Here is a 24,133-nt window from a genome sequence, read left to right as displayed (position 1 = left end):
GTGATGATGCGCATGATGACGCAACAATCGCACTGGAGCCACGTGGTTCGCAGAGCCACTGCCATCGATGACTCACGGAGCAACGGTCCTTGATCTGTTGGCGCGCGCTCCCTGTGTGAGCTGTGAATATACCCACGAATTTGTTTGACGTTTATACGAACTTAATTTATCTTAAGCGATCATAATGATCCATGGGCAGATAGCCCGTAGCTGTCCACTGCACATTGCTAAAGTCGTGCACATCTGCCTGGCACAAATCTCTTATGTCGTCAAGCCATTCTCTCTTAGGTCTTCCTCTCATTTAAGCGATGGAGCAAGATAAACTAGAGGATTATTCAGTGGCCATCGAAAATCATTCTCCGGATTGCAGGGGAGCGACACGTGGCGTGTGGTTCGCGTCAACTCGCACCCACACTCTCCGTTACCGTCACTCTCGACACTCGGCCGGGAAACTAGTGTGGTCGGCTGGCCCGTGGGGGTTGGGGGGGAATTCTCTGGAGTCCTTCACCATGAGATAAATAGCACTCCGTTTCTTTCGAACTGCTTTTACTCCGTGGGAAGTCAAAAGTGTGTGTTTTTTTAATGGGCTGACTGTATTCTGCCAAGCATGGCACATTTATACAACCAGCTCAGGACTAGAAGTGGAGACAACGGTCGTTCAATTGGTTCTGTTTTTTAATGTAATTACATCACATAACTACACTTCACGATACAGTATTGTTACGCCAGAATACAAAACAAATTTAAAGTACTTCGTGGTGTAGTTGTCTCATAGGTTGTCCTTTAACTAGAGTGTGTGTGTGTGTTTGGCTTGGTAAAGTACTAAAACATGTCACTACAACAATATACATTGTATGGGCTGGCTTCAACTGCTATACTGTACATGGATATGCCCATGCTCGTGGATGAACAAACGTTTTATACATTCCCTGTTTGAAGTACAGAGGACGCTCACCGTCGTACATAGGACTTAAATCTGGTGGCCACACATGCTGATGGGAGACGGGAAGTGTGGTGCACGTCCATAGGAATATTAAGTGCAGTCGTGGTCTGGCTGAGCGTTTCGTAAATAACCTTGGGTGAATAAGTCTGCACTGGACTGTACCTGGAAAATTCCCACACGTCTCTGGTTGGGTAATTGTGAAGCCTACAATAGCAATGCATTAACAAAACCCAGAGGTTATTTACAAGGCCCACAAGAATACAGGACGTTAAGGAGACTGTTAAGGTAATTGTGTGGGTACATGACGAATACAATGTTCATTATAAATGATTGTCTAGTGCTCGAATATTATTTTAATACACGAACATCAATTTACAAAGAAAATCCTTACATTGCCTTGTTCATTACAGTTTATGCATGTTTACTCATTGATATGCAGAGCAGTTGATAAAAAAAACAATTACAGAGGAAATATAAAAAAGAAACCCAATGAAGAGTAGTTCATATTTTGAAGATAACCATGCATGGCTAGCATGTGGTTAATATGTTTCCATGCACCATTAAGGCCTTTTCACAACTGGCACGTTTTCTATTCACTAGGGCAAGTAATGTAATGAGCTGGAAACAACATGACAGTAGATGACCCGACCAACGTTGCTTCTTTAACAAATGTCTAGCCAGTGTTAAACTCACATGTGTGCTCCCAAACGTTATGGGACATTGTCCATCTATTTGGCAAAGTTGGAATTTTTTTTCTAGATGACTTGGATTTAATGATCAAGCACATATCTAACATCAGGGCAATGACAATACTAGATCGATCCAATTCTCCATCCCATACTAGGTCACCTCATCCTGGCATACACATTGACAAGCCTCAAGTATTTACTCAGATCCCATTGGCTATAGGCTTGTTCCTTACTCGCACCTTGTCTCAACGATTGCCCGGTGTGAAAATGGCCTTGCAAAACGGCATGGAAAAACGACACGTTTGTACTACTTGTGGGTGGCAGACGGTGTCTGTATGAAGAGCTGATGGGACAGCGGTGCAGGGGACTCCATGGGCAGTCCACTCGCCAGACTGTGCACACACGTGCAGTGGTAAGAAGCGAGTCGTGACGGCTGTTCCTCGCTACTTCCCTTGGAGGTGCAGGCTGTTGTCTAGGCGAGCCACCTTGCTCGCCAGGTTGTCATGTAATGCTGTAAGGTCAAGGAAAACACCGTCGTCGAAAAGAACACCTTTACGTGTTTAAGCATGTACAAGCAGTTTTAGGTGGCTCATTTAGAAAGCTGTTCCACCGTGCAAAGCAATCGTGTAACATTTACAGGCGTCCCTCGCATAACGCGCGACGAGATGCGTTCCTGAAAACAGCGCGTAAGTCTAGCCGTGCTGCATGAAGCCTATTTTCCCACAGACATACATTGGTGTAAGGTGGGGCGGGGGGGGGCGTTAAAGAAGACAAATTAAGCATAATTTAAGTATCTTTTGCCCTGGATTTACAGATTACATATAAATGTAATAATGAATAATATAAATATCATTAACATTACAAAATTACTTAATAAAGAGTTTAATAACAAAACACTTATTAACATGAAAAAGATTACTATTTACGAAGATTACTGAACCAGGAGTGACATCAGGGCTTCTTGAACGATTCCGCGGGCTGCTTGTAGCAGCACGCACGATGCAAACAAAGGCAGCAGATCGAAAGTGGCTTTGCCCAGCCCGTGACACTGGGCACTGCCATGACGCGGTGATGCCATCAGATTGATATTTTAGTTGGTTGACCTGCGTAATATTTTAATTTTACCTATAATTTTTATCATAAAAAAAAACTTTTATTTAGAAAACTCTAATCATACCATTTTTGGGCATTTTGTTTGGTCTTGAGTGTAAGTGTGAAGTATGTTCCTTAAAGGTTAATCGCCTTACCGCAAATTTGCGCTATGGGGCAATGCGTTATGTGAGGGAAGCCTGTGTAACTGACCACTGTATTTATTATTATAATACATTTTTTTCTCAGGAAACCCTCAATGAGTTCCGATACGTATTTTCAGGAGGGACTTAGACTAAGATGTTTGGTGAATACCAATCACAATAGTGTGGCTTGTGAAAATAAACTGTGGTACCCAGGAACACCACTTCGGCACAGATAAATTCAAACCCGACTCAAATTTCGATTTAAAGCTTTTGTGACTGCAAGGATTCATCTTCTTTGGTTCTTTCGGTAAAGCCACGTAGAATGAGAATAAAATAATAAATTAATAAAATAAAATAACACAATAAAATTCTCACAGAGAGAGAATTTTAGTCAGAATTTTATCGTGTTATTTTATTAATTTATTATTTTATTCTCATTCTACGTGACTTTACCGAAAGAACCAAAGAAGATGAATCCCGACTCAGTATATTCAATTCATATCTGGCCTGAGGCCATTCCTAGACTGCCATCTCCCGGCCACCTTACAGTCCCCAGCGTCGCACCTGTAACACCTGGTATGCAGCAAGTGACCACTTGCCAAAGCACTAACCAGGCTCAACCCAGCATCGCTTCAGAGGTCCAAAGAGATTGGGTGCACTCAGGATGATTGGGTGAGCTCAAAGTCAGTATTCACGAGTCAGCAGCGAAGGACTCCTGAGTCCTTCACTGAGTCCTTCATTATTTCCAATCATCCACTGTATGTAGCTGCTGTCAAGGCTCAAATTTGAAAATGGCCCATTAGCAATTACTACTGCTGCTAAACAGAGCAAAACAATGTCCCGAAGCTGGAATGCTGCTGTCACATCTGGGGTGCAGTTCCTCCCTTTCTTCACCGGATAGGATTCAACGTAAATCAATCAAAGAGTAATTCCTGCAGTCACGAAAGCGTCAAATCAAGTTTCAATCAGGGTGATTGATGACCCAGCACTAATTGATTCACTCCGGTCACTCACTGGCAGTGAGTCGCCTCCCGATCGCTCGTCTATCGCTACTACAATGGTTAATGTTCCCGTGAACTTCACTCGTGGATTCCTCCACCCATGTCGAGGGCTCGGTCTACCAGACTGTTTCGTCTCAACCACACTTTAACCAACACACTGTCGGTCAAAACACTTAACTTTCTGCTTTTTCCTCCACATTGCTAAATGGAGAAATTTTCAGGTCATATTTTCAGCATTGGGATGTTTTGGCCAATACCAGTTCAACTGTATGTGTGTATGGCTGTAGGATTTCACGTTAGCGATGCTTGCAATGAAAGCGTTGAAGGATATAGTTTTGCTGCAGGTTCTCGATGAGGGAGAGCACGTGCTTCCTGAACTCAAGTGCCGCTTCGCAATGGCACGGGTCGCTCACAGACAGACTCTTCTTCACTTCCTCTGCACACGCACAGCAGAGACACAGGGCAGACAGCTCCGCGTGTGATTCCACACGCTGTTGTGCGTGGCGCTACACACGATCTAACACAGCAGTGTCGAAAACGCAACGCAAGGTCATTTCGTTTTGCACTTCGCTTTTTGGTGTGCTTTATAATGCCTCACATTGAAAGCCTTAATGCATTAGCTCTTTTCTGTTGGTTCAGCTGTCTGTAGTGGGACGGTCGCAATAACACTTGAGCAGATGATAGAATGTACATTTTATTTTAGCATAGAGTTGCGTTGCTGTTCATGAATTACCCTATTGAAAACTATACACATTGATCGAAGACGCTGCCCAAACCTGTTGGGCAAACCTTTTGGGCAACCCTTTTAATCTATATAATAATGTTATTTATATTGAATCATGTGGTTAAACGTTATTATAACCCCACACTGCAGACAGACGGATGGACGGCCAGAGGTAATGAATTTAGGCTTTCAATTTCAGTTGGAATGGCGTTAAAAAGCATTTCTCTGAAGCCACAAGAAATGTTATGAGAACATGGGCCACCTGCAAATAATAATAATAAGCCAAACAACAGACTTAACAAAACTGTAAAATCAATAAGAACATAAATGAAGTTAGAAATCAAAGGACACAACACAAACATTCATGAAGATGCCAATAAACAATTGGAGCATGAAATCGATTAAAAACTATGCGGTTGATTGAGAACTTACAAACGGTCGCCTTTAGAAAGTAAGGAATCAAAATACAGCATATGAGATGAAGCCATAAATTTAAGAGATTCTGCACTGATCTCTACAGCAAGCATTGTTCATTACCGTTTGAAAACGAAGGATGGCTCCCAGACAAGACGGAATAACCAAGGACACCATTAAACAAGCAGAGCCGGATGGTTTTAACAAAACGAGCGAACCTATTTCATAAACGTTTTCAAAGAAATAAAATCCCCCAAAACGTGGACTGCTGATGCTGAAAAACCCCCCTTGTGTTCATAAACGGAGAACTAAACTGCTTCGAAGAATTAACGCCCCATTAAGAATAATCATCTACCACAACTATCTAATCATCCATCATCATCATCGGCTGAGGAGGCGAACGCGGCTCCCACCCGCGCAGATGCGCAGCTTGAGCTTCTCCGCAATGCGGCTGATGGCGGAGAAGTCGGTGGAGTAGTAGAAGTGGTCCTTGTCCGGATCGCTGGCGATCTCTCGCAGCTCCGACTCTACCGCCTTGCCGATCCCCACGGCGTACACGGTCACATCTACAAACACGCGCACGGTAACGGACGCCTCTCGCTGAAAGTGTAGGCTTCCCGCACAGCCCGGGGTTGCAAAGTGTACGTTGTTCAATGAGGTGAAGGCTCAAGGGAGACCAGGATAGAAGTCTCATTTGTGAGAGTGTTCTGGGTCACTGAAATTACTAAACCCAAAGCACAAACTGTACAGCAACGACGCGAATAGAAATCTGAGCAAAAACATCCGTCACGAAAAATATAATATATTTTTCATGAACATATGTCCATGTTAAATAATGCATTCCTTGTAGATTGAGGCAGCACCGGCACATGATATTTAGACCGAGCATAGTACAATTAAGTGACAGAAAGATTAAAGAGGGATAGTGCGACTATTGTCCAGACGAGGAAATATGAGTCAAATGCAATTGCAAGTTAAGTTATTATTAATATTATTATTTTTAAATTACGACTTTGCATAAAAGTGTTATTCAAATGGGTGAATGTCCATTGAGAAAGCATTTCACTGGAAAGATGGTCGAAAAATAAATCATCTCATTGCCGCTATTCAGCTATGAAGCTCTCGTCCGCAGATGTCCAGTATGGGCAGGTCACAGATGTTGACTTGTGGAAGTCACGTTTTTTGCAGTTGCTCCCGCTGTGCGATACCACGCTGAGTGAATATGTTGTATAACTCGACAGCATTGCCACATGGTTTGGCCAACAGCGGTTAACATTGCACACCTTACCCCTTGGGGTGTAAATCACATCTGTAATTAGCAACCGTCGCGGTCATGGGCCACTCCTTGCGCGTGCTGTGAACGTTCGCGACAGGCACGTGCACACCCCGCCAGATTTACACCCCCATGCTGCCACTTTCCAGGCACGTGCCAAGTCCGTGCCTGCTCTGAGCTGGCGCGAAGTTGCACCGGGTAAATCACGTCGCGCGACTACCTGGCGCAACCGCATGCTGTGGGCAACACAAAAAAAAACAAAGATCCCCCTGGTATAGCCTGTACAGACTTTTGGGGAAAGTGCTGTAAGCGAGCACCCACGAAGGCCGATACGACACACGATGGGAGTGGGTGGCCAGCACAACACCCGACAGCCTTTGTCTCCCCAGTGGGGATGTTGGGGGGGGGGGCCTCATGTGGAGTGACGTCACGTGCGGGATACACACACACATTCTTGGCTTATTATACATGAAAGATGTCATTATGGCCAAATTTGTTGATGCCCCCTCCACCCCGCCAATGCTTTCCCCCCTTGTGATTGGCTGACAGGTAGTCTATGGGAGTGCGCTTGGCGTTACTGGCTGCTGCTGCTGCTGCTGCGTTGTTGCACAGCAACGACCTGCAGGCACAGCTGCGTCGTCGCGGGGAAAGATGCTCTGCACGGATTGTGATTTGTGCCACGTTGAGTTTTGGTTCGTAGCATCGTCCCTGTGCACTCTCACGCGAGGTTTACATCCCCCACGGAGTCACACGAACCGCAGCGGCTGTCCATCTATGTTCAGTCATGTGTAATGGGGAATACACGCTGGACAATTACAGACCCTCCAAAGGAAACTTAAAGTAACAAAACACTTTTTTTCTTCAGGGTGTTACACATTTGACGGAGAGAAAAGATGGGTAACATGAATAAAATATAGATAGCAGCAGGTACACAACAATGGAAAGAATAAGAATACTGAAGAGAAAGGACTTTTTTTTGGGACAGGTAATGAGGAAACAAGAGACTGAAAAGAAATGTTTTGACTGGGGAAATTATAGCAACAACAAGATATTGGAGAAGACAGTGCATCCATTACATAAACAACGTGAACAATTGGATGCAACGGGGAGGAGTATCCGGTGGAAAGTTCTTGAGTGAATACCATGTACAGAGCAAAAAAGTTGAAAGATATACAATCGCTGAGGTCCCCGAGACAGGGCGTCACGGCACAGAGAGCGAGAGATGGGGAATGGGGCACAAGCCAACGTGGCAATACTCTGCACTATGCAGTAAAAGCAAGCTCAACCGTCGAGGGGCAGCAGTGCGGTTACTACGGTCCCGACGCTCGTACCCATCTCTTTGAGCTTCGAGGCCCACTCGGTGATGTTGTCCTGGGCGCGCCCGTCGGTGAACACCACGGCGACGCGCGTGACGTTCTGCGAGGGCGCGCGGGCGCCCTCGCCCTCCGAGAAGCTCTTCAGGGCCAGGTGGCGCAGCGCCTGTCCCGTGGACGTGCCCTTGCCCACGTAGCGGAGGGCAGCGACGGCGCCGAGCACCCCGGCGGCGTTCGAGTGGCGCCCCAGCGGGAACTCCGGGTGCACGCGGTGCGAGAACTGCACGAGGCCCACCCTGGAGCGCTCCGGCGCCACGTCCAGCGAGCCCACGATCTGCCCGACGAAGCCCTTGACCAGCTCGAAGTTCTCGGGCGTGATGCTCTTGGAGCTGTCGATGACGAAGACGAGGTCCGTGTGGCTCACGCGACACTCTGCGAGCGACGTGGCGCAGGGGGTGTTGTTGAAATTCGGCGACGTTAATCGACGCGGTGACGCGTTAAGGTATCATTGCAAACTCTATTTTCGTTATTTTCTATCGACCTTGTTTTCTGAGCTGTACTCTCAAAAGGCAGGATTATCCTCCATTGATTTTATTAACTGTGCCTGTGCACCATTGCCAACGCAGCAGCATCATCACCAAATCGATTGTTGAACGCAGACGCATTATTATTGTTGTTTTGTGCGCGCGCAACTGCGGTACCGAGAGCGCGGCACGTCCTCCTGTCGTCGTTGAGCGCAAAGCCCACGTTGCACTCGCACTCAAAGGCCCCGCCACCCTTGGGGACGCAGTGGTGCTCGCAGCGATGGTCGCCCCGCACACAGGGATCTGTGGGGGGACGACGCGCAGGGGTCACTCACGACCCTGGGGAATGCGCTACGAGCCTTATCTGTGCAAAAACAGGGGTGGGACGGCTTTTCCTTACCGAGGTGTGAGTAGGAACTTTAAAATACCTTTGGTGGGGCCACATTGCCACACAGCTCAGGCACTTCTCAGTGCAGAGCCTCTTGCTGTGACAGAAGGCGCTCGACTCGCAAACATTAGAAATACAGTGTTGCCAAGTGGAAATCATTTGCCCCTCTTGCACCCGGTTAGTCGCGGAAAACATGCTTGCAATGACGCATAATTGTAATTTGTGGGCCTTTTCGATGTGGGAGTTCCTCACGAGGCCACGGGCTACGTCAAATGCAGTCGCAGGCCAGGGCCGTCAGTTCCGCGTCACCGGTGCGAAATAACCGCTGCACCTTATCCAATGAACCTCAGAGACCCGTTCCTCCATAGGCACATTTGTGCATGCATGCCGTGGTCCTGTGGCCCAGCCATCGGCCCCTCGTTACCGGCGATCGAGCACGTCCTCTCGTCGTCGTTCAGCACGAAGCCCTCGTCGCATTTGCAGAAGTACGAGTCTGGGGTGCTCACGCAGCGGTGCTCACAGCCATGCTCCCCGAGGGTGCATGGATCTGCCGGGCGGTGGGGGGGGGGGGGGGACCGAACAACAAAATGCCTCTTGCCGGGCCCGTGTCAGCGGCAAGAGAGACAGGATGCGTACGAGAGCACGTCCGCCAAGGAGACGGAGTAATGAGATCGGCTCGTGTGCAGGTGTGCTTTGTGAGTTGTTGCGTCACTGAACCGTGGGAGAGGGTGACAATTTGGGAGGTCCTTCTTACTGGCTGGTGATGATGATGATGATGATCAGAATCAGAATCTTTGTTTACACTGGAGGAATCCGATGAGCTATGCTTTTTCTTTTTCACAGATGGCCAGTAGGGTCACGGGGTCAGCAAGTTACAACAAATAATACAACAACAACGATAGGAGTGAAAAATAGAGACAAGGTAAGCAAGTCACAAAAAAGAGAACAAATAGGTCATGAGACAAATATTACAAGTATTTGTCTGGGAACAACTTAGAATTTATGGAATACTACGAAAATTATATACGAATATTACATTCCGGGAAATGGAGAAAACGAGACTGAAAATTACGCAAAAAATTGTAAGCCAATACAGAAGAGACAGTGGCATCATGACCCTAAGTAATGAAATTAATTAAATTACTAATGATTCACATATATCAATATATATAACCTGCTGAATATATATTTGAAGATGCCAATCAAAATGAGGCCAATTGCGTGGCAAAATAGTTTTTTGGGAAGTATGCTAAATGAAGCTTCATCAGCGCAGAGCGAAGGAAAATAAATGTGAGCACCCGCAATCCGGCAGCTCTTCTTGTCCACATCGAGCACAAACCCATCCATGCACCGACATCGGACCACTCCACCCTCGCCGAAACACTCGTGCTCACAGCCATGCCCTTCCAGTGCACATGGGTCTGCACGCACAGAGACAGGAACACACAGGGACAGGAACACACAGGGAGACAGGAACACACAGGGACAGGAACACACAGGAACACACAGAGACAGGCACACACAGGAACACACAGGTTCACACAGAGACAGGAACACACAGAGACAGGAACACACAGGGACAGGAACACACAGGGACAGGAACACACAGGGACAGGAACACACAGGGACAGGAACACACAGAGACAGGAACACACAGGAACACACAGAGACAGGAACACACAGGGACAGGAACACACAGGGACAGGAACACACAGGGACAGGAACACACAGGAACACACAGGGACAGGAACTCACGGGGACAGGAACGCACAGAGAGAGGAACGCACAGGCACAGTAAAAGCACAGACCGCTGATGTCTAAATGTACAATGACTAACCATTTTGTTTAATTCTCAGTGTAGCTGTTAATTGTAAAAAAAACCTGAAAAACTATTTTAGCCAAGCGGAAGACTGCCTCATATCAATAACTCAAAAATAAATTACATTTTTACATAAAGTTGTGTTGCTCATTGGAACTCTCCCGATAGCAAGCCAGCCAAATGAATCAAAGAGTTGCCCAGATTTTGGGCAACAAAAAAACAGCGCTCAAATTATTGGCCTCACTGTGATGAAATGCCATGTGCCGTGTGGTGTCATCTCCCCCGGCTTAAAATGTATCATTACGATCGTTACGGTCACCAATAAAATACTTTCAAAGGCAAATGCACGTGGGAAAGCATTATGGAATCGATGCGAATGCGTAATATTTCGTCTTTATGTAGCATGCATCTTCAAACATACGTGACTAAAAAAAAAATAATTTCGACAGCTTTGTCAATCAATAGAGGCCTGCCCACTCCGTGTCAGAAATGAGAAGTTGTTTGACCATTCTTTACCACGCCAGCCAGTACGGGTTGGTGAAGAGGAAGCCCAGGACCGTTTCAGATATCACTCGTTAGCCGTGGCCCTGAATCGAAAAACTCACCGGCTTAATTGCACCACCGCGGCAAAAAGGCTCCTTCCCACGATACATTTTTTTTGTTAGGGATGCACAATGCCGCACGCTGTGGTTTTTGTACCAACGAGGCGGCAGCTCTTGCCGTCCTCTTTGAGCTCGTAGCCGTTGTCACAGCGGCAGGTGTAGGTGCCGCCACCCCCGGACACGCAGCGGTGCTCGCAGCCGTGCGCCACCAGAGCACAGATGTCGGGCCCTGCACGTGGATGGGAGACACAGGAGACACACACACACACGTCGTCCTACCAGCTATCGTCGCACGCCCATCACGGCGACGAGCGTCGCCGATACGGCGGGTCACCGGAGTGCACCGTCGGCAAAGATTCGTTTGAGGGCGAGATCAGCGACCATCTTGAATGCATTCTATGACGTTAAACAGTAATGCCTGTGCATTCACAGGCATGTAAGAGGATTAGGAAAACCAATAAACAAATACAGTACTGTAGCTATTATTGCACAGTTAAATACGTGGGCTATCTGATGTGAGTTTGAAGTGTTGTTAATAAGAAAAACAACGTGAAATCACTTTTAGAGCATGCTTTGATGAGGTCACTGAAGTGACATTTTTAAAGTGTGGAAAGCACACCAGTGTGATGTCAATAGAGCACTACTTTTGCAGTGACTTTAAAGTGACTGTGTCATTATTACCAAGAGAGGTTAAATCTCACGTGGGACAGTCCGGGGAAGCTTAGCTCATCCTCTAAGTATATTTTTACATTTATTAAATAAAGACGTGCAGACAAAAACTACTGAAGGTGTATAATAATAATAAACTGTCCTTGAATTGCTTATATATTTAGTAACTCCCACAATGCATTGATAACATTTTAATATCAGAATAATAATATAACATAATAATACGGTATAATATAACACATTTAATTATAAAATGGTAATCTTGCATCATATTAGTATCTTCATTGAATGCAACAATCGATAAAAGTGAGTTATTTAATTTGAAACAAGTTAAAAGCCCATTGGAAAAGTTGCATCATTTACAAAGTAATTGAAGAAATTATACTCTTTGTTTTTTTTTTCGGTAAAGTCACGTAGGTAAAAAATATAAATAAAATTAATGAAAACAACTAAATTTAGTTATAAATAAATTTAGTTGTTTTCATTTTTATTTTTTATTTTTTTACCTACGTGACTTTACCGAAAAAACCGACGAGCATGCATCCTTCCAGTCACGAAAGCTTCAAATCTAAAATGCAGAAATTATATTTGTGATAGTGGGATGATTACACAGGAAGTAAGATATTTTCCGAAAATAACATGGACATTATGCTCATTGGCAAATGCTCGTCTGAGCACTGAGACATAGTACAATATACAATCATCGAGAGACGACAATCGATAAACACACATGCAGGGTAAATATGATACAAACATAGAGAACCAGCGATCCGAAATGTGAACGGATGTGAATTTTCAAGAGATTTTTCCAGGGTTTTAGTTTGCAAGTATGTTAAACGCTGCAGACACAGTCATGCCCATATCTTTTGGAGTTGGCATCTCACACATTGCACTCCGTATGACGCATCCTTTCATGTATTGCCATGATATATATTTGTCACTGCAGTCTGTGTGATGCTTGTCTGGACAGTCTTATGAGGACCTGCTGTGTGAAATTTCACTCAAATCCTTCATACATTCCTAAAAGTGGAGTCAATAAGTCAATGCGTCTGCAAGTGGCCATTGAGCGGTGTTCAGCGCAATGCATGCACTTTAACATTGACGCGACCGAGCTGCCTGATGTTGATACCACGCTCGCCACTGGGCCAGTTTGCACCAAGGTGACAGCTGAAATTCCTCCTGCAGTGTGGAAAGTTGAAGAATGCCATCTGCACGCTTAACGTACAGGCCCCACCATGGGTGTATGTCACAGTTGAAAGTTTAAATCACCTGTAACTCAACAGGGATTTGTTTGGCTGCCTTATTTTCCTGACCTTGGTTGCCCTTGATCATTGTTACCCTCCGTAATCCCAATTGGCTGGAAATCGTTGATAGGAGCCGCTAGAATTTAATGTACACAAATAATGAATGTACACCCCTTTTTCAATACCCTGCTGTCGGTCATGGGAGTTGATTCACCTTACTTCACCAGATTGGTCAATACGGATTGGTGAAGGGATGGGTGGCCAGGAAGAGTTCAGATATTACTTTTCACTGATGTCAGCCACGGTCGGGAATTGAACCGATGTACAATAACCACCGTGCCACCCATCCAACCATATTCCCTGTAAAGTAAGTCCTCGTTTAACACGGCAGATGCGTTCCTGAAAAGCGCTGTGTTCAGTGAAAAATGCATTAAGCGAAAATAATTTTACCATTAAAAATTTAACGATGAAGGTTGGCGAGATGTGATGTACTACTAACGCACACCACACAGTAAGATGGTGGGACAAACAACCGTGGGTACGCCGCTGCGGTACTATATCATTCTACGTACTGTATCGTACCGCTGAGGAAAGTTGTTCGTTATCGACCGCTCCGAAACCATTTCATAACGGTGCGCGTTCTGCATTGAGCAAAAAGTGCTCCCGAATGGAAGAACCGCGTTATAGCGAAAACGTGTTGTGTGAGTGCTCGTTAAAAGCGAGGACTTACTGTAGAGACACTGGAAAATAAGTGTGAGTAGAAACATAGAGATACAAATGAATATGTCAAATAGTACAGGATGCTGAAAAGCTCGGATTCCACGTATGTGACATTTGAATTGATAAGCTAGTTCCAATTAAATTCACATTCCCTTGTACTCGTGTTTCTCTGATCCTGGTCATGTGAACAGATCACACCAACTGCCACGATGACCATAACTTTGGTGGAGAATGTGTCTCTTAAATCACATTTCATAAGTCACTTGTTGTGTTGGCCTATGTGTATTATTTAAACAGAATTTTAAAAAGGTGCCGATAAGGTAAAACTGAATACGTGATGACGTTGACCCAACGTTATTTCCTATGTAAATGCGCAACGAATCAGCACGTGCAGACGGGGGTGTCATCGACACTCACGGCAGCACCCAGTACTGGAGTTTGAACATGCACACTCCGACCAGTCGAGCAAGCAAGCAAAGTCTGCTGTGGCTATCTGCCGCACGTGCAGCTCTCAAAAGCAAGGCATATTTCGTCGCGTGTCCGGGGAGGGGGGAAAGAGCTCTGAGAACTACGCACCGCAGAACTTGTCCTGGAACTTCGTGCTGAGTTTCTCGATGACGTCGAAGCTCTCCACGTAGTAGGTGTGCTGGTCGGCCGGCTCAGAGGCGATGAGGCGCAGTGACAGCGGGTCGGCCCGGTCCACCCCGATCGCGTAGATCTCGATGCCGGCGCGGCGCGCGCGCTCCGCCACGTCCCGCACCTGCTCAGGACACCCAGGAAACATGGAACGTTGGGCCAACGTTGGGCCAAAGTTGGGTCAATGTCCTGCACCTGCTCAGTCCACCAAGGAAGCGTGGAAAGTTGGGCTAATGTTGGGCCAAAGTTGGGCAAAGTTGGGACAACGTTCCGCACCTGCTCAGGCCACCCAGGAGGCGTGGAACTTTGGATCAACGTCGGGCCAACGTCAGGCCAATGCTTCCAACCACGTGCCAACGTTAAACCCAAGGCTAACCTAACGTTGGCTCAACGTTAGCGTGTTTACCAGGGACAGAGCACCAAGGTGACTTGTGCGCACACAAGATACAATACCCTACAAGGTAAAGGGTGCAGCCCTACAATTGCTTACATCATTGCTGGCAGAAGGGTCTGTACTAAAGGGAGCTCGAGGAAGTTCTAGAAAGCACCTCAAGCGGGCCATTTGGCCTACTCTTCCACACTGGCCAGACATCTTGGAATAGGTGGAGTACCCCTACACTTTACCCCACCACACGTAACCAATTACTTGCTGCTGAGTGGAAGAGGTGCGTTGAGATGAATTTGGATATTATTGAAAAGTGCTAAACGGCACACAGAGGTTCTATCCCATCTGACACACGCCCAGGAAACATGGAATATTGGCGACAAAGTTGGGCCAACGTTGGGTCAATGTTAGTGCGCCAAGGTGGCGAGATGTTAACTACCTTGCCTGGTATACAGTAGGTCGTGGGTTCGATCCCGACCCCGATACCTGCTGTATATTTACAGTTTGCATGTCTCTCTCCCCGTGGTCACGTGGACTTTTTCCAGCTCCTCCGGTTTTTCCCTCTACATTGAGAATCAACATGCGTTGAGAGCATTTGTCTGATATACATTTCCACATGATAAACCACTTCGTTGAGCTATCATTTGTGGCCAGGTAGCTTCTAAAAAAAGACCTATGCAGCTCAATGGGCCTTAGTTACTGGGTGCTCCAGTAGATCATCCTTCTATCTTGTGTCTGTCTGTGTAAGGCACCACGGACCTGATCCTGGGGCCGCCCGTCGGTCACCACGATGGCGATGCGCGGGACCCGGGACCGGGCCGGCCGGGCGCCCTCCGCCTCCGTGAAGGCCACCGTCATCGCGTACTCGATGGCCAGGCCCGTCATGGTGCCAGTCGCCAGAGGCTCCATGGCCTCCACGGCAGTAACCATCTCCGCCTGTGCAGACGCATGTCGGCCCATGGCACAGACGTGGTGGCATTTCTGTCTCCATCCACCGCCTCCCCCCCCCCTCCCCCCCCATATCAGTTTATCCCATAGGCCGAAGCCGTTCATTTCATCTAAATAACCAGGTAAGAGGCTTGTTTCATAATTGATGTGACTGTTAGGCTCAGAATCAACCACTCGACCATCCAGACTCATGGTTTCCATAAGGACACTTGGCCTGAAACGCTTTAGATGCCCAGGAGTGTCATCAGCAGGGTGTGGCTTATTAAACACATGAGGGCCTCCTCTTGTTATGGCTAAGCCATGCGTGATCGCAATGGAGATTCACGAAAGATTAAAGACGAAATTAAGAAGAAGACCACGGTGGCCCCTACCTTGTGGCGGTGCGTGGCGAGCGAGAACTCGTGGTGCACCGTGCTGCCGTACTTGATGAGCCCGACCCGCGTTGCGTCCGGCCCGATGTCCAGGTTGCCGATGATGGCCGTGATGAAGAGCTTCATTTTCTCAAACTCGCGTGGCCGAACGCTCCGCGAGCTGTCGATGATGAATATGAGGTCCACGGACTTGCTGGCACAGACCGGGCCTAGGGTATCCGCGTTTGGATTTTCCGTACACGCCGTGCATCAAATTGTTAAATAAACGGAGGGCCTTGCACTATACGGCAACATCTGCACACACACTACATCTGACTCGACTTACCAACTATCATTAACATCCAAAGAGAACTACTAATCCAACTGTGATTATTTTCGATGAGATGTATGAAAGTAACCTACATTGCTCTATTTACTTGTATGGCAACACTCATAACCATTTCCACTTCCCATCGGGTTCATCTGCATCAGGTCATTCATCAAACATAAACAATGACGTAGCTTTTTAAATTTTGATTTAAAGCTTTCGTGACTGCAGTAATTCATATTCTTAGTTTTTTTCGGTAAAGTCACGTTGAAGAGAAACAACAAAATAATAAAATATATATAACAATAAAAAATTCTCACGACGTTTCGACCATAACTCAAACCGTTTGAGTTATGGTCGAAACGTCGTGAGAATTTTTTATTGTTTTATATATATTTTATTATTTTGTTGTTTCTCTTCAACGTGACTTTACCGAAAAAACTAAGAATATGAATCACGTAGCTGTACACGTTTATGTTTTAAATTATCCAATTCAAATGAATAGCATTTGATGCATTGACCTATGGACGTACACCACATTTTTTATTCAACAAAAGAACGTTGAACCGAGTTAAACTTCACGAAATCCCACCTGCAAGGTGAGGCGTGGTAAACCTGGCCTATACTGTACTGTGCACTCGAATGGCATTGGCGACATGCAGCCACAGTGTGGGGCTAACACATTTTGAGCTGCAGCAACGTTTGGCAAATGATCACAACGTCATACTCCGACTGCCATTGATTCGTACTGCCACAATATTCTGCATGATCATCACAAAAGTCCAGATTGAAACTCAATTCTACTTCCCGCAACTCTCTTCGCATTGCACACAGTGCCAGATTAAGCTTGTGCGGGGCCTGTAGCATATGTTATAAATGGGCCCTAAAATAAACACAAATATTAAAACATACATTTTAAACACCCAGTCGTATATAAAAATTCAACGCAGTCTAGTACTACAGTAATAGAGCAAGTGGAGAATCATTGAATCGGAATTGATAGCATGAAAGTATTTAATGCGGGGGCCCTTGAAAGTGCGGAGCTACATGTGTAGCTCCTTTTGCTACTGGGATAATCCGACACTGACATTTGCACTTTACAGCTCAAGGTGGAACTCTCCGCGGCAGGAGCAGTGTGACTCGCAACCTCCTCCTTCCTCCCTGCACCAAGGGCCAGGACCGTGATCACTGCCGCGCGTTTTCTCTCCGTGGCTGCTGGACATTGGCATCAGCGTTCAAACCCACACCGACTTATAAGAGACACTTAGAGGCCCCCGCAATGTTTTGTGTTGCCCGGCTTTCGAGCGACAGAGCTTGGTTCGCCTCTCCGCACCTCAAGAGTCACGGCCAGTTATGTCTATGAATCAAGGCCGCAATTATAATAAATATGCTCAAAATGTCCCCCCCCCCCGCCCCCCAATATATCGCTATAAATAGAGATTTATGTTTATATTATTGTGGTTATGGTTGTACTTTATTAATCCCTAATCTCTGCCATTACATACAGTGAAACAATAAAAGTAAAAAAATAAAAAGCAGAGCAATGTAATAAAATAACACTATTAGACATTATTGTAAAAACAAAACAAAAAGTCCATCCTATGTGTTAGTGAATTTTTTTATATTTTAGGCAGGAAATTCGTTTTCAAATTTACATTTTTCTGTAGAGTGCAAATGTCAGTGTCAGATTATCCCAGACCCTCTGGAAGATTTGGTCCCCCCCCTCCCCCCAATGTTGACTCCATGGCTACGGCCTTGCTGTGAATAATTGCGCTAGTTACTATTTGCACTATTATGAGTATTCTGACTAGCCCCGTGGGATATATATACCGAAATTCCTACCTGAAATCTGTTTTCAGATATCCTGCAAAAAAAAATACCTGATAACCCTGCGACAGGCACCGGTGTTGACCGACAAAATCGAAAGTATTGGTGCGATTTTATCGACGCATCAAAGAACACTGAACGTGTGAGTTTCGTAGGGCTGATGCCGTTGAGGTGAATGTTAACTGTATTCACAAATATGACGTCACAAAGCTCTGCCCCCCCCCCCCCCCAAGAAAACATTCTACAAATCGCTTTAAACTATTGTCATTGTAGTGCGTATTAAATGTGGCACTACACTCTGATGTTGTAGGAGAAAACATTTATTAAAAAGTCTATTTAATTAAGTAGAACGTGTCGTCTCTATTTAATTAAAGTTGCGAATTTTTATGTGACGTCACATTTCTAAAACCCCTCCCCCCTTCGTCACACATCGTCACAAATGTCTGACCCCCCCCCCCCCCCAGGTGCGTGACGTCATTTATGGACGGCCCCTTACGACTTATTGTACACGACGGAAATATACGTTCACTTTTGACTTGGGTCGGACTATACAAAGCATGGGCGTTGTAGCAGTGTGTCGTTGTAAGAGTGGCTAATGTCGTTCGCTCGTTTTAGAATCAAGGTGCCTAAAGAGTGTTTGGCTGCTTTACATTTCCACGTGATAAGCCCCTTCGTTGAACTATCATTTGCGGCCAGGTCGCTTCTGAAAAGGAGCTATAACAGCTCAGTGGGCCTTACCTGGTAAAATAAAATAGTTGTATAACTTCATGGCTTTAAGTTTTGATTGATTGATTGATACGCTTGTTAAACTCCAAAAATGCTCCCCAAAGTCTTCTCTGAACCAATGTAACCTTTGGGCCCGTTGTTGACTTCACTAAGCTTCATCAGCATGGCGTGGTTGTAAAACAATAATAATTGTCACTCGTAAGGCGCAGCGCAAATTGTTAAGCTCGCTCCCCAACCGGGCGAGGCAGCAGCAGCAGCAGCCACGCTGTGGACAAGAAAATACTTTTGGGAAAGCATCGCAGCAGCTTTAGCGGTTAAAGATGATAACTCTGGTCTGTTTTGAAATATAAATACATTCTTTGAAATAGTCGTTATTTCAATGATGAAATTAATGCGTTCATCGTCATTTTCGGAACTCGCCACAAACATCATAGCGGGAGTTTGTTTAACAGGCGAACTATAGTTGTAACAATCGACCACATCATATGTATCACTCGTTACAATGACGCACTCCTCGCAAGCCAATGCGACACGTGCATCGCACAACCCAAATCAAAAAACCCAACGCAACCTTTCCGTCGCACACAATAACCAAGCGGCAAACGTGCCAACGAAGGCCACTTGAATGAGAACGAATCTCTCCAAAACAAAGCCCTCGTTCCGAGACACCTCACAGAGGCTGTGAGCGAATGTGATCCTGTGCGGCGGATCGCTGTCACGAGTTGAGATGATGGTGATGACGATGATGCTGTGGTGATGATGATGATGATGATCGTGAGTGATGAGTGTACGCACGCACGCCCCGCGTGGCCGCACGCCGCGTCCACGGAGACGGTGACCGCATCGCGCGCGTTCAGATGCGCTTCCGTGGCCGTCTGGAACGCTCTTCCTTCCGATACTAGGAAGCCACTGGAGCTATGCACTTTTAAATAATCTAGATTGACAAACTCATTTCTTTACAACTGCTTTAATGTGTTTAGTGTGTTGCCCTTACCCCCGCACCCCCCCTCCCCCCGATTAGCGCGGTTATCGACGCACGGTGCGAAAGAAGTTCAACGTACACACACACACACGCATACAAACTGTGAACGCACCTGAGCCGGTCCCCTCGGGCAGCAGCGGCGGGCCCCCCGCAGCATCGTCAACCGTGAGCGAGCCCTGGCCCCTGGCGACGCCTCGGAGGAGGAGGAGGGCCAGGCACGCCGTCAGACACGTCGCCAGGGCACGCATCACAGCTGGGGAGATGATGATGAAGATGATGAAGATGATGATGATGAAGATGATGATGAAGATGATGATGAAGATTACACCAACGACAACATGGAGCAAAAATACAAAACGAGGTTTCACGGACCACGCCTGTGCATGCCTACGCCATTGGCCGATTTAGTCAATCGTCCTTAAGCCCTGATAAGTTAACTAATGACGTAGTGATGCTGCTGCTGGCAGTGGTGCACAGACAATAATAGCCATGATAATTTCAACAACAAAAAAACTCAACACGTTCGTCCCGGTAAAGCTGAAAGGAATAAAAAATATATACGCAAATAAAAGGCGACGTTTCGGGCAATAACCCTTCTTCAGAGCACACGGAAGCTCTCCGATGTGTTTTCGAGTTGTCGACACGTGTTGGCCCCAGCACGTTGTACACGACCCGAACACACATGGCAGAACCATACAGTATGAATAGAAAACCCGACGCGATTTGATCCGTTTAACTTGTGCGGTCTTCAATGGTAAACTACGGGAAATTCCACTTCAGCTGGTTTGGGCAATTGGCTACAGCCGTTTTGTTTCAAATGGCAGCTGTAATTTCCAACAAGCAAGTCGCCGCATTCTCTCTGCAGATGACCGTTTTCCCGAAACGTGACCTTACTTGAGTAATAACCTTCGGGATGAGTGGTGGCGAAGTGATGAGCACACCTTTAGAAACATGCGTTTATATTAATTGCATTATGTTTCTGCTATCATTTCTCACGTAATAAGCCACTTCGTTGAGCTATCATTTGTGATGGCCAGGTCGCTTCTGAAAAATAAGCTAATAGCTCAGTGGGCTTTACCTGGTAAAATTTAAGTGATTTATTTACTATTTCTTATACTTTGCACTCCGAGTGTGTTTTTGAAGTGTTTGTTGTTGTAACTTTCTGACCTGCCCCAAATAGAAGTATGTGAAAAAGATCTTCATAGCTCATCGGATTCCTCCAGGAAAAGTAAATTTTCTGAGTCTTATTCTGACACTGCGCTTCAAACCCGGTGACCCCGAGTTCGATTCCAGGGCATGGATAAACGTGGCGAATGACATCTAAACCGATCTTTGACCTCCCTTTGCCTTCTTCACCAACTCCCATCGACCAGGGTGGTGAAGTATGGTTGAACAACCCCTACGACAGACACTGTGTAGGGAGGTCTTCAACCCAGCAGTTGGTTGACTAAGGACTGTAATTTGTAATTGTATTTTTAATATATAAGTGTTGTAAGATGTTTAATCACAGCTTAAGCAAAGCTTCACACCCCAGGGCAAAGGAAAACAGACAATAACTTCCTGCCTGCCGTGTTGTATCGATAACACGTGCTGTGTTCTCCACGTCGCACTCGCCTTGAGCACACAACCGTGTACATGAAATCCTCTATTTACGAACATTCGACTTACGAACTTTGAGAGATACGAAAAAACCTGTCCACATGTCAAGTTGCCTGTTCAGACCGAGAGTCGTAAGTTCAACCAACCGCACAATCGATGGCAGTGGTAGCATCTACATCTCCAGAACATGAAGAACCAGTGGCATCTATGGGAGATTATACAACTTTTGAAACCATTCCCCGTGTTTAGTGTACATGCCGTACAACACGTTTGAAATCGACAGGAGTAAAGTTGGACTTACGAACACATCGACTTACGAACAGACCCCTGGAACCTAACTCGTTCGTAAGTAGAGGAGTCCCTGTACACGTACAGTATTCCATCTATATATAGCGCCTATAATTGCATTACGTTTTCATCCAACGAGCTCAGGCTACTTTTCCAATCTCAGAGGCATGTATCCAGCATGTCTCTTGGAAGCAGTCGCCTCAATGCAGTTTAACTAATCAGCTCAGAGAGCTAGACGAGACAAAAAAAACTGGATTTCTGGGAAGACTTGGGTTACAAAACTGGCGCAAAATGTATCAGGAACTAAAAAAATAAATACCACGAAAAAGATCAATAGAAGGTAGACAAAAAAATGTTATTTTAAAAAATAACATGTTCACTAGGAAAAAACGACCATTGAGATAAATCTCGTTTGCAAGGGTGACCTGGGTCAGCAAGTGACACCGGTGAGGTGTAAATTATAGAGGACTGACGGAGACGAATCAGATCAAACGCACTGGTTTTTAACACCATCACCAAAGCAAACAAAACATTTAGGTATGTTGAACTTCTTTCGCGCCGTACGTAGCCAACCGTGCTCATGCGATACAGCACAGCAGTTGAAAGAATATACGTACATTTGTGAGAGATAATAAAAGCACAAACATTGCACACGTAAATTTCAAGGTGTATCCATTTGAAACAAATAAATATCACAAATGCCAGCATTGCAAACATCGTGATACTGATCATTATCTGCGATGCAGCGTGAATAACGAGACAAGAGATGGATGAGCGCGCGACGTTCACCTGCTGTGAGTGGCGATGCGTGGAGGAGACAGCACACGACTCACCTTACCAGTTGAGACGAGGATGATGATGGTATTGCCAGGCGCACCGCTGGTACGGGGGAACTCCTGAACTTTAGCGATATAACAACATCAAACGCGGGATTTTTTTTTTATTTAAACACACACAGAAAAGCGTGACCCGAAGCTCAGAAGCTTAATCAAATATCCTGAAAGAATGTACAAAAAAATGGGCCGGGTGGAGAGACGGACGGGTAAGAAGTAGCGGTAGCTTGTCCAGAAGAAGCTCCAAAGACTCCCTGTCGTGTCCGTCGTGTGCCGCCCACCCGAGTTGATGCTGATCAAGCCGGATGGTTCGTGGTGGTGGTGGTGCAAGATGTGAAGAGCGTGCCCGCATGCACCTCCCTCTAATAAGGCCGGGTAATCATCTCACGGCAGCTGTTCCTCCTCCTTCTCCGCTGCTCCTATAAGACAGCCAGCCACTGTGCGGTCTGTACCTGGTGGCTGTGTGGCTCACTCGCCCCGCCTGTCTCTCCCTCCCTCCTCCCTCCCTCCCTCTCTCTCCCCAGTGTCGGTGCCGCGTCTCCCCCCTCCACCTCTCTCTTGCGATGACCCCGTCGGACCTCTTCTTCAATGGGCTCCTTGTTGAGATCTGTCTCTCGGAAAAGAAATAGTTGCCACCGAACAGAAGCCCTGTTTGTTTGCTCTGGGCCGAGCGGGGCTGCAAATAAAGTGCATACGTGACACCCCGTGCCCCCGCGGGCAGACTATAAAACGGCATGTTTTAGGAAAGGGAGGCCTCTCTTTGAGAGAACATATATTGCTTTGTTTTGATAGTGTTATGTATATAGACGCAGGTGGGTCTCATCTCTTACAAAGGGCCATTGTGGTAAAGCCATTGTGTGAATGACATTGTTACGGATGAAATTTCGAGTGTCACGTATAATGGAATGTGTTCATATAACTTACATTATCTTAACGTGTATGCCAGTTTACCTTTAAGCAATTAAATCCAACAGTATAATCGTCAACGAGTGTTACAATCTCAATTACGTAAATAATTATGTATTATACACAATACGCCTATGATCAAATCTCCCACGGCTTTGCTACCACTTTAAACCATATCGTATTGACGAGCATGGTGAAGTATGGGCAACTCCCCCCCCCGACCTGCATGGGGTGGGGTTACCCTTATCCAGCAGTAGATCGGTCAAAAATTGGTTGTACAAGTACGTATACACATTGCTACTAATGCCATGTATTTTTTTCCAGGAAAGCTTCACTGAGATTAAGTACATTATTATTATTATTATTTTCAGCAGGTTCCTCAAATGGGATTTTTTTTTATCAATTGCATGGCTTACGTTTTCTGAAAATAAACCTTATAAAATAATACATTGAAAATAATTGTGTGTTATTAAGGTGAAATGAATTTTGGAATTAGGCTGTTCATAAAATGTGGAACAATATAAAAAGTCTAACAGATTCTATGCTGAAAATAGTTTGGTCATTTCCCATATTTGTTTATGGCCCTGAATCAGTCATGGAAATTCTAGATTCATATGGCAGGTGCCACCAGTCTCCCCATGAGGCAAGCACAATTTACTCTCCACAAATTGGTAACGATTTTTTTGTACAAAACCAAAGCATAATTATTAGCTGACTTGATCCATAGCCGGAATTTGAACTCACGACTTTTCGATTGTGAGATGGGC

At 45.8% G+C, this 24,133-nt stretch overlaps 1 protein-coding gene across 1 annotated transcript; it reads right to left on the bottom strand.

The window, feature by feature from the left end:
* Nucleotides 1-653: 653 nt before the first annotated feature.
* Nucleotides 654-22,965, bottom strand: LOC116942637 (matrilin-4-like). Its single transcript, XM_076067269.1, has 13 exons — nucleotides 22,461-22,965; nucleotides 19,853-19,993; nucleotides 15,899-16,107; nucleotides 15,339-15,515; nucleotides 14,135-14,318; nucleotides 11,023-11,154; nucleotides 9,803-9,925; nucleotides 8,929-9,051; nucleotides 8,294-8,419; nucleotides 7,611-8,024; nucleotides 5,420-5,572; nucleotides 4,195-4,304; nucleotides 654-2,132 (listed from the first exon to the last, which is right to left on the bottom strand). Exons 2-13 carry the CDS (start codon nucleotides 19,986-19,988, stop codon nucleotides 2,076-2,078), a joined length of 1,944 nt encoding a protein of 647 aa, XP_075923384.1. The 5' UTR covers nucleotides 19,989-19,993; nucleotides 22,461-22,965; the 3' UTR covers nucleotides 654-2,075.
* Between the last annotated feature and the right edge of the window lie 1,168 nt (nucleotides 22,966-24,133).

Source organism: Petromyzon marinus, chromosome 15, assembly GCF_048934315.1.
Source record: "Petromyzon marinus isolate PM22_M1 ecotype Great Lakes invasive population chromosome 15, UKy_Petmar_22M1.pri1.0, whole genome shotgun sequence".
NCBI classification, from domain to species: Eukaryota; Metazoa; Chordata; class Hyperoartia; order Petromyzontiformes; family Petromyzontidae; genus Petromyzon; species Petromyzon marinus.
This window is presented reverse-complemented; position numbering and strand designations above follow the sequence as displayed.

Coding starts and splice junctions, on each gene's coding strand:
- LOC116942637 (XM_076067269.1), bottom strand. CDS start 19,988: ATGCGTGCCCTGGCGACGTGTCTGACGGCGTGCCTGGCCCTCCTCCTC. Junction 5,573..7,610: donor CTCGAAGCTCAAAGAGATGG/GTACGAGCGTCG, acceptor GCGTGTTTGTAG/ATGTGACCGTGTACGCCGTG. Junction 4,305..5,419: donor CAAGCTGCGCATCTGCGCGG/GTGGGAGCCGCG, acceptor GTGCGTGTGCAG/AGGAAGTGAAGAAGAGTCTG.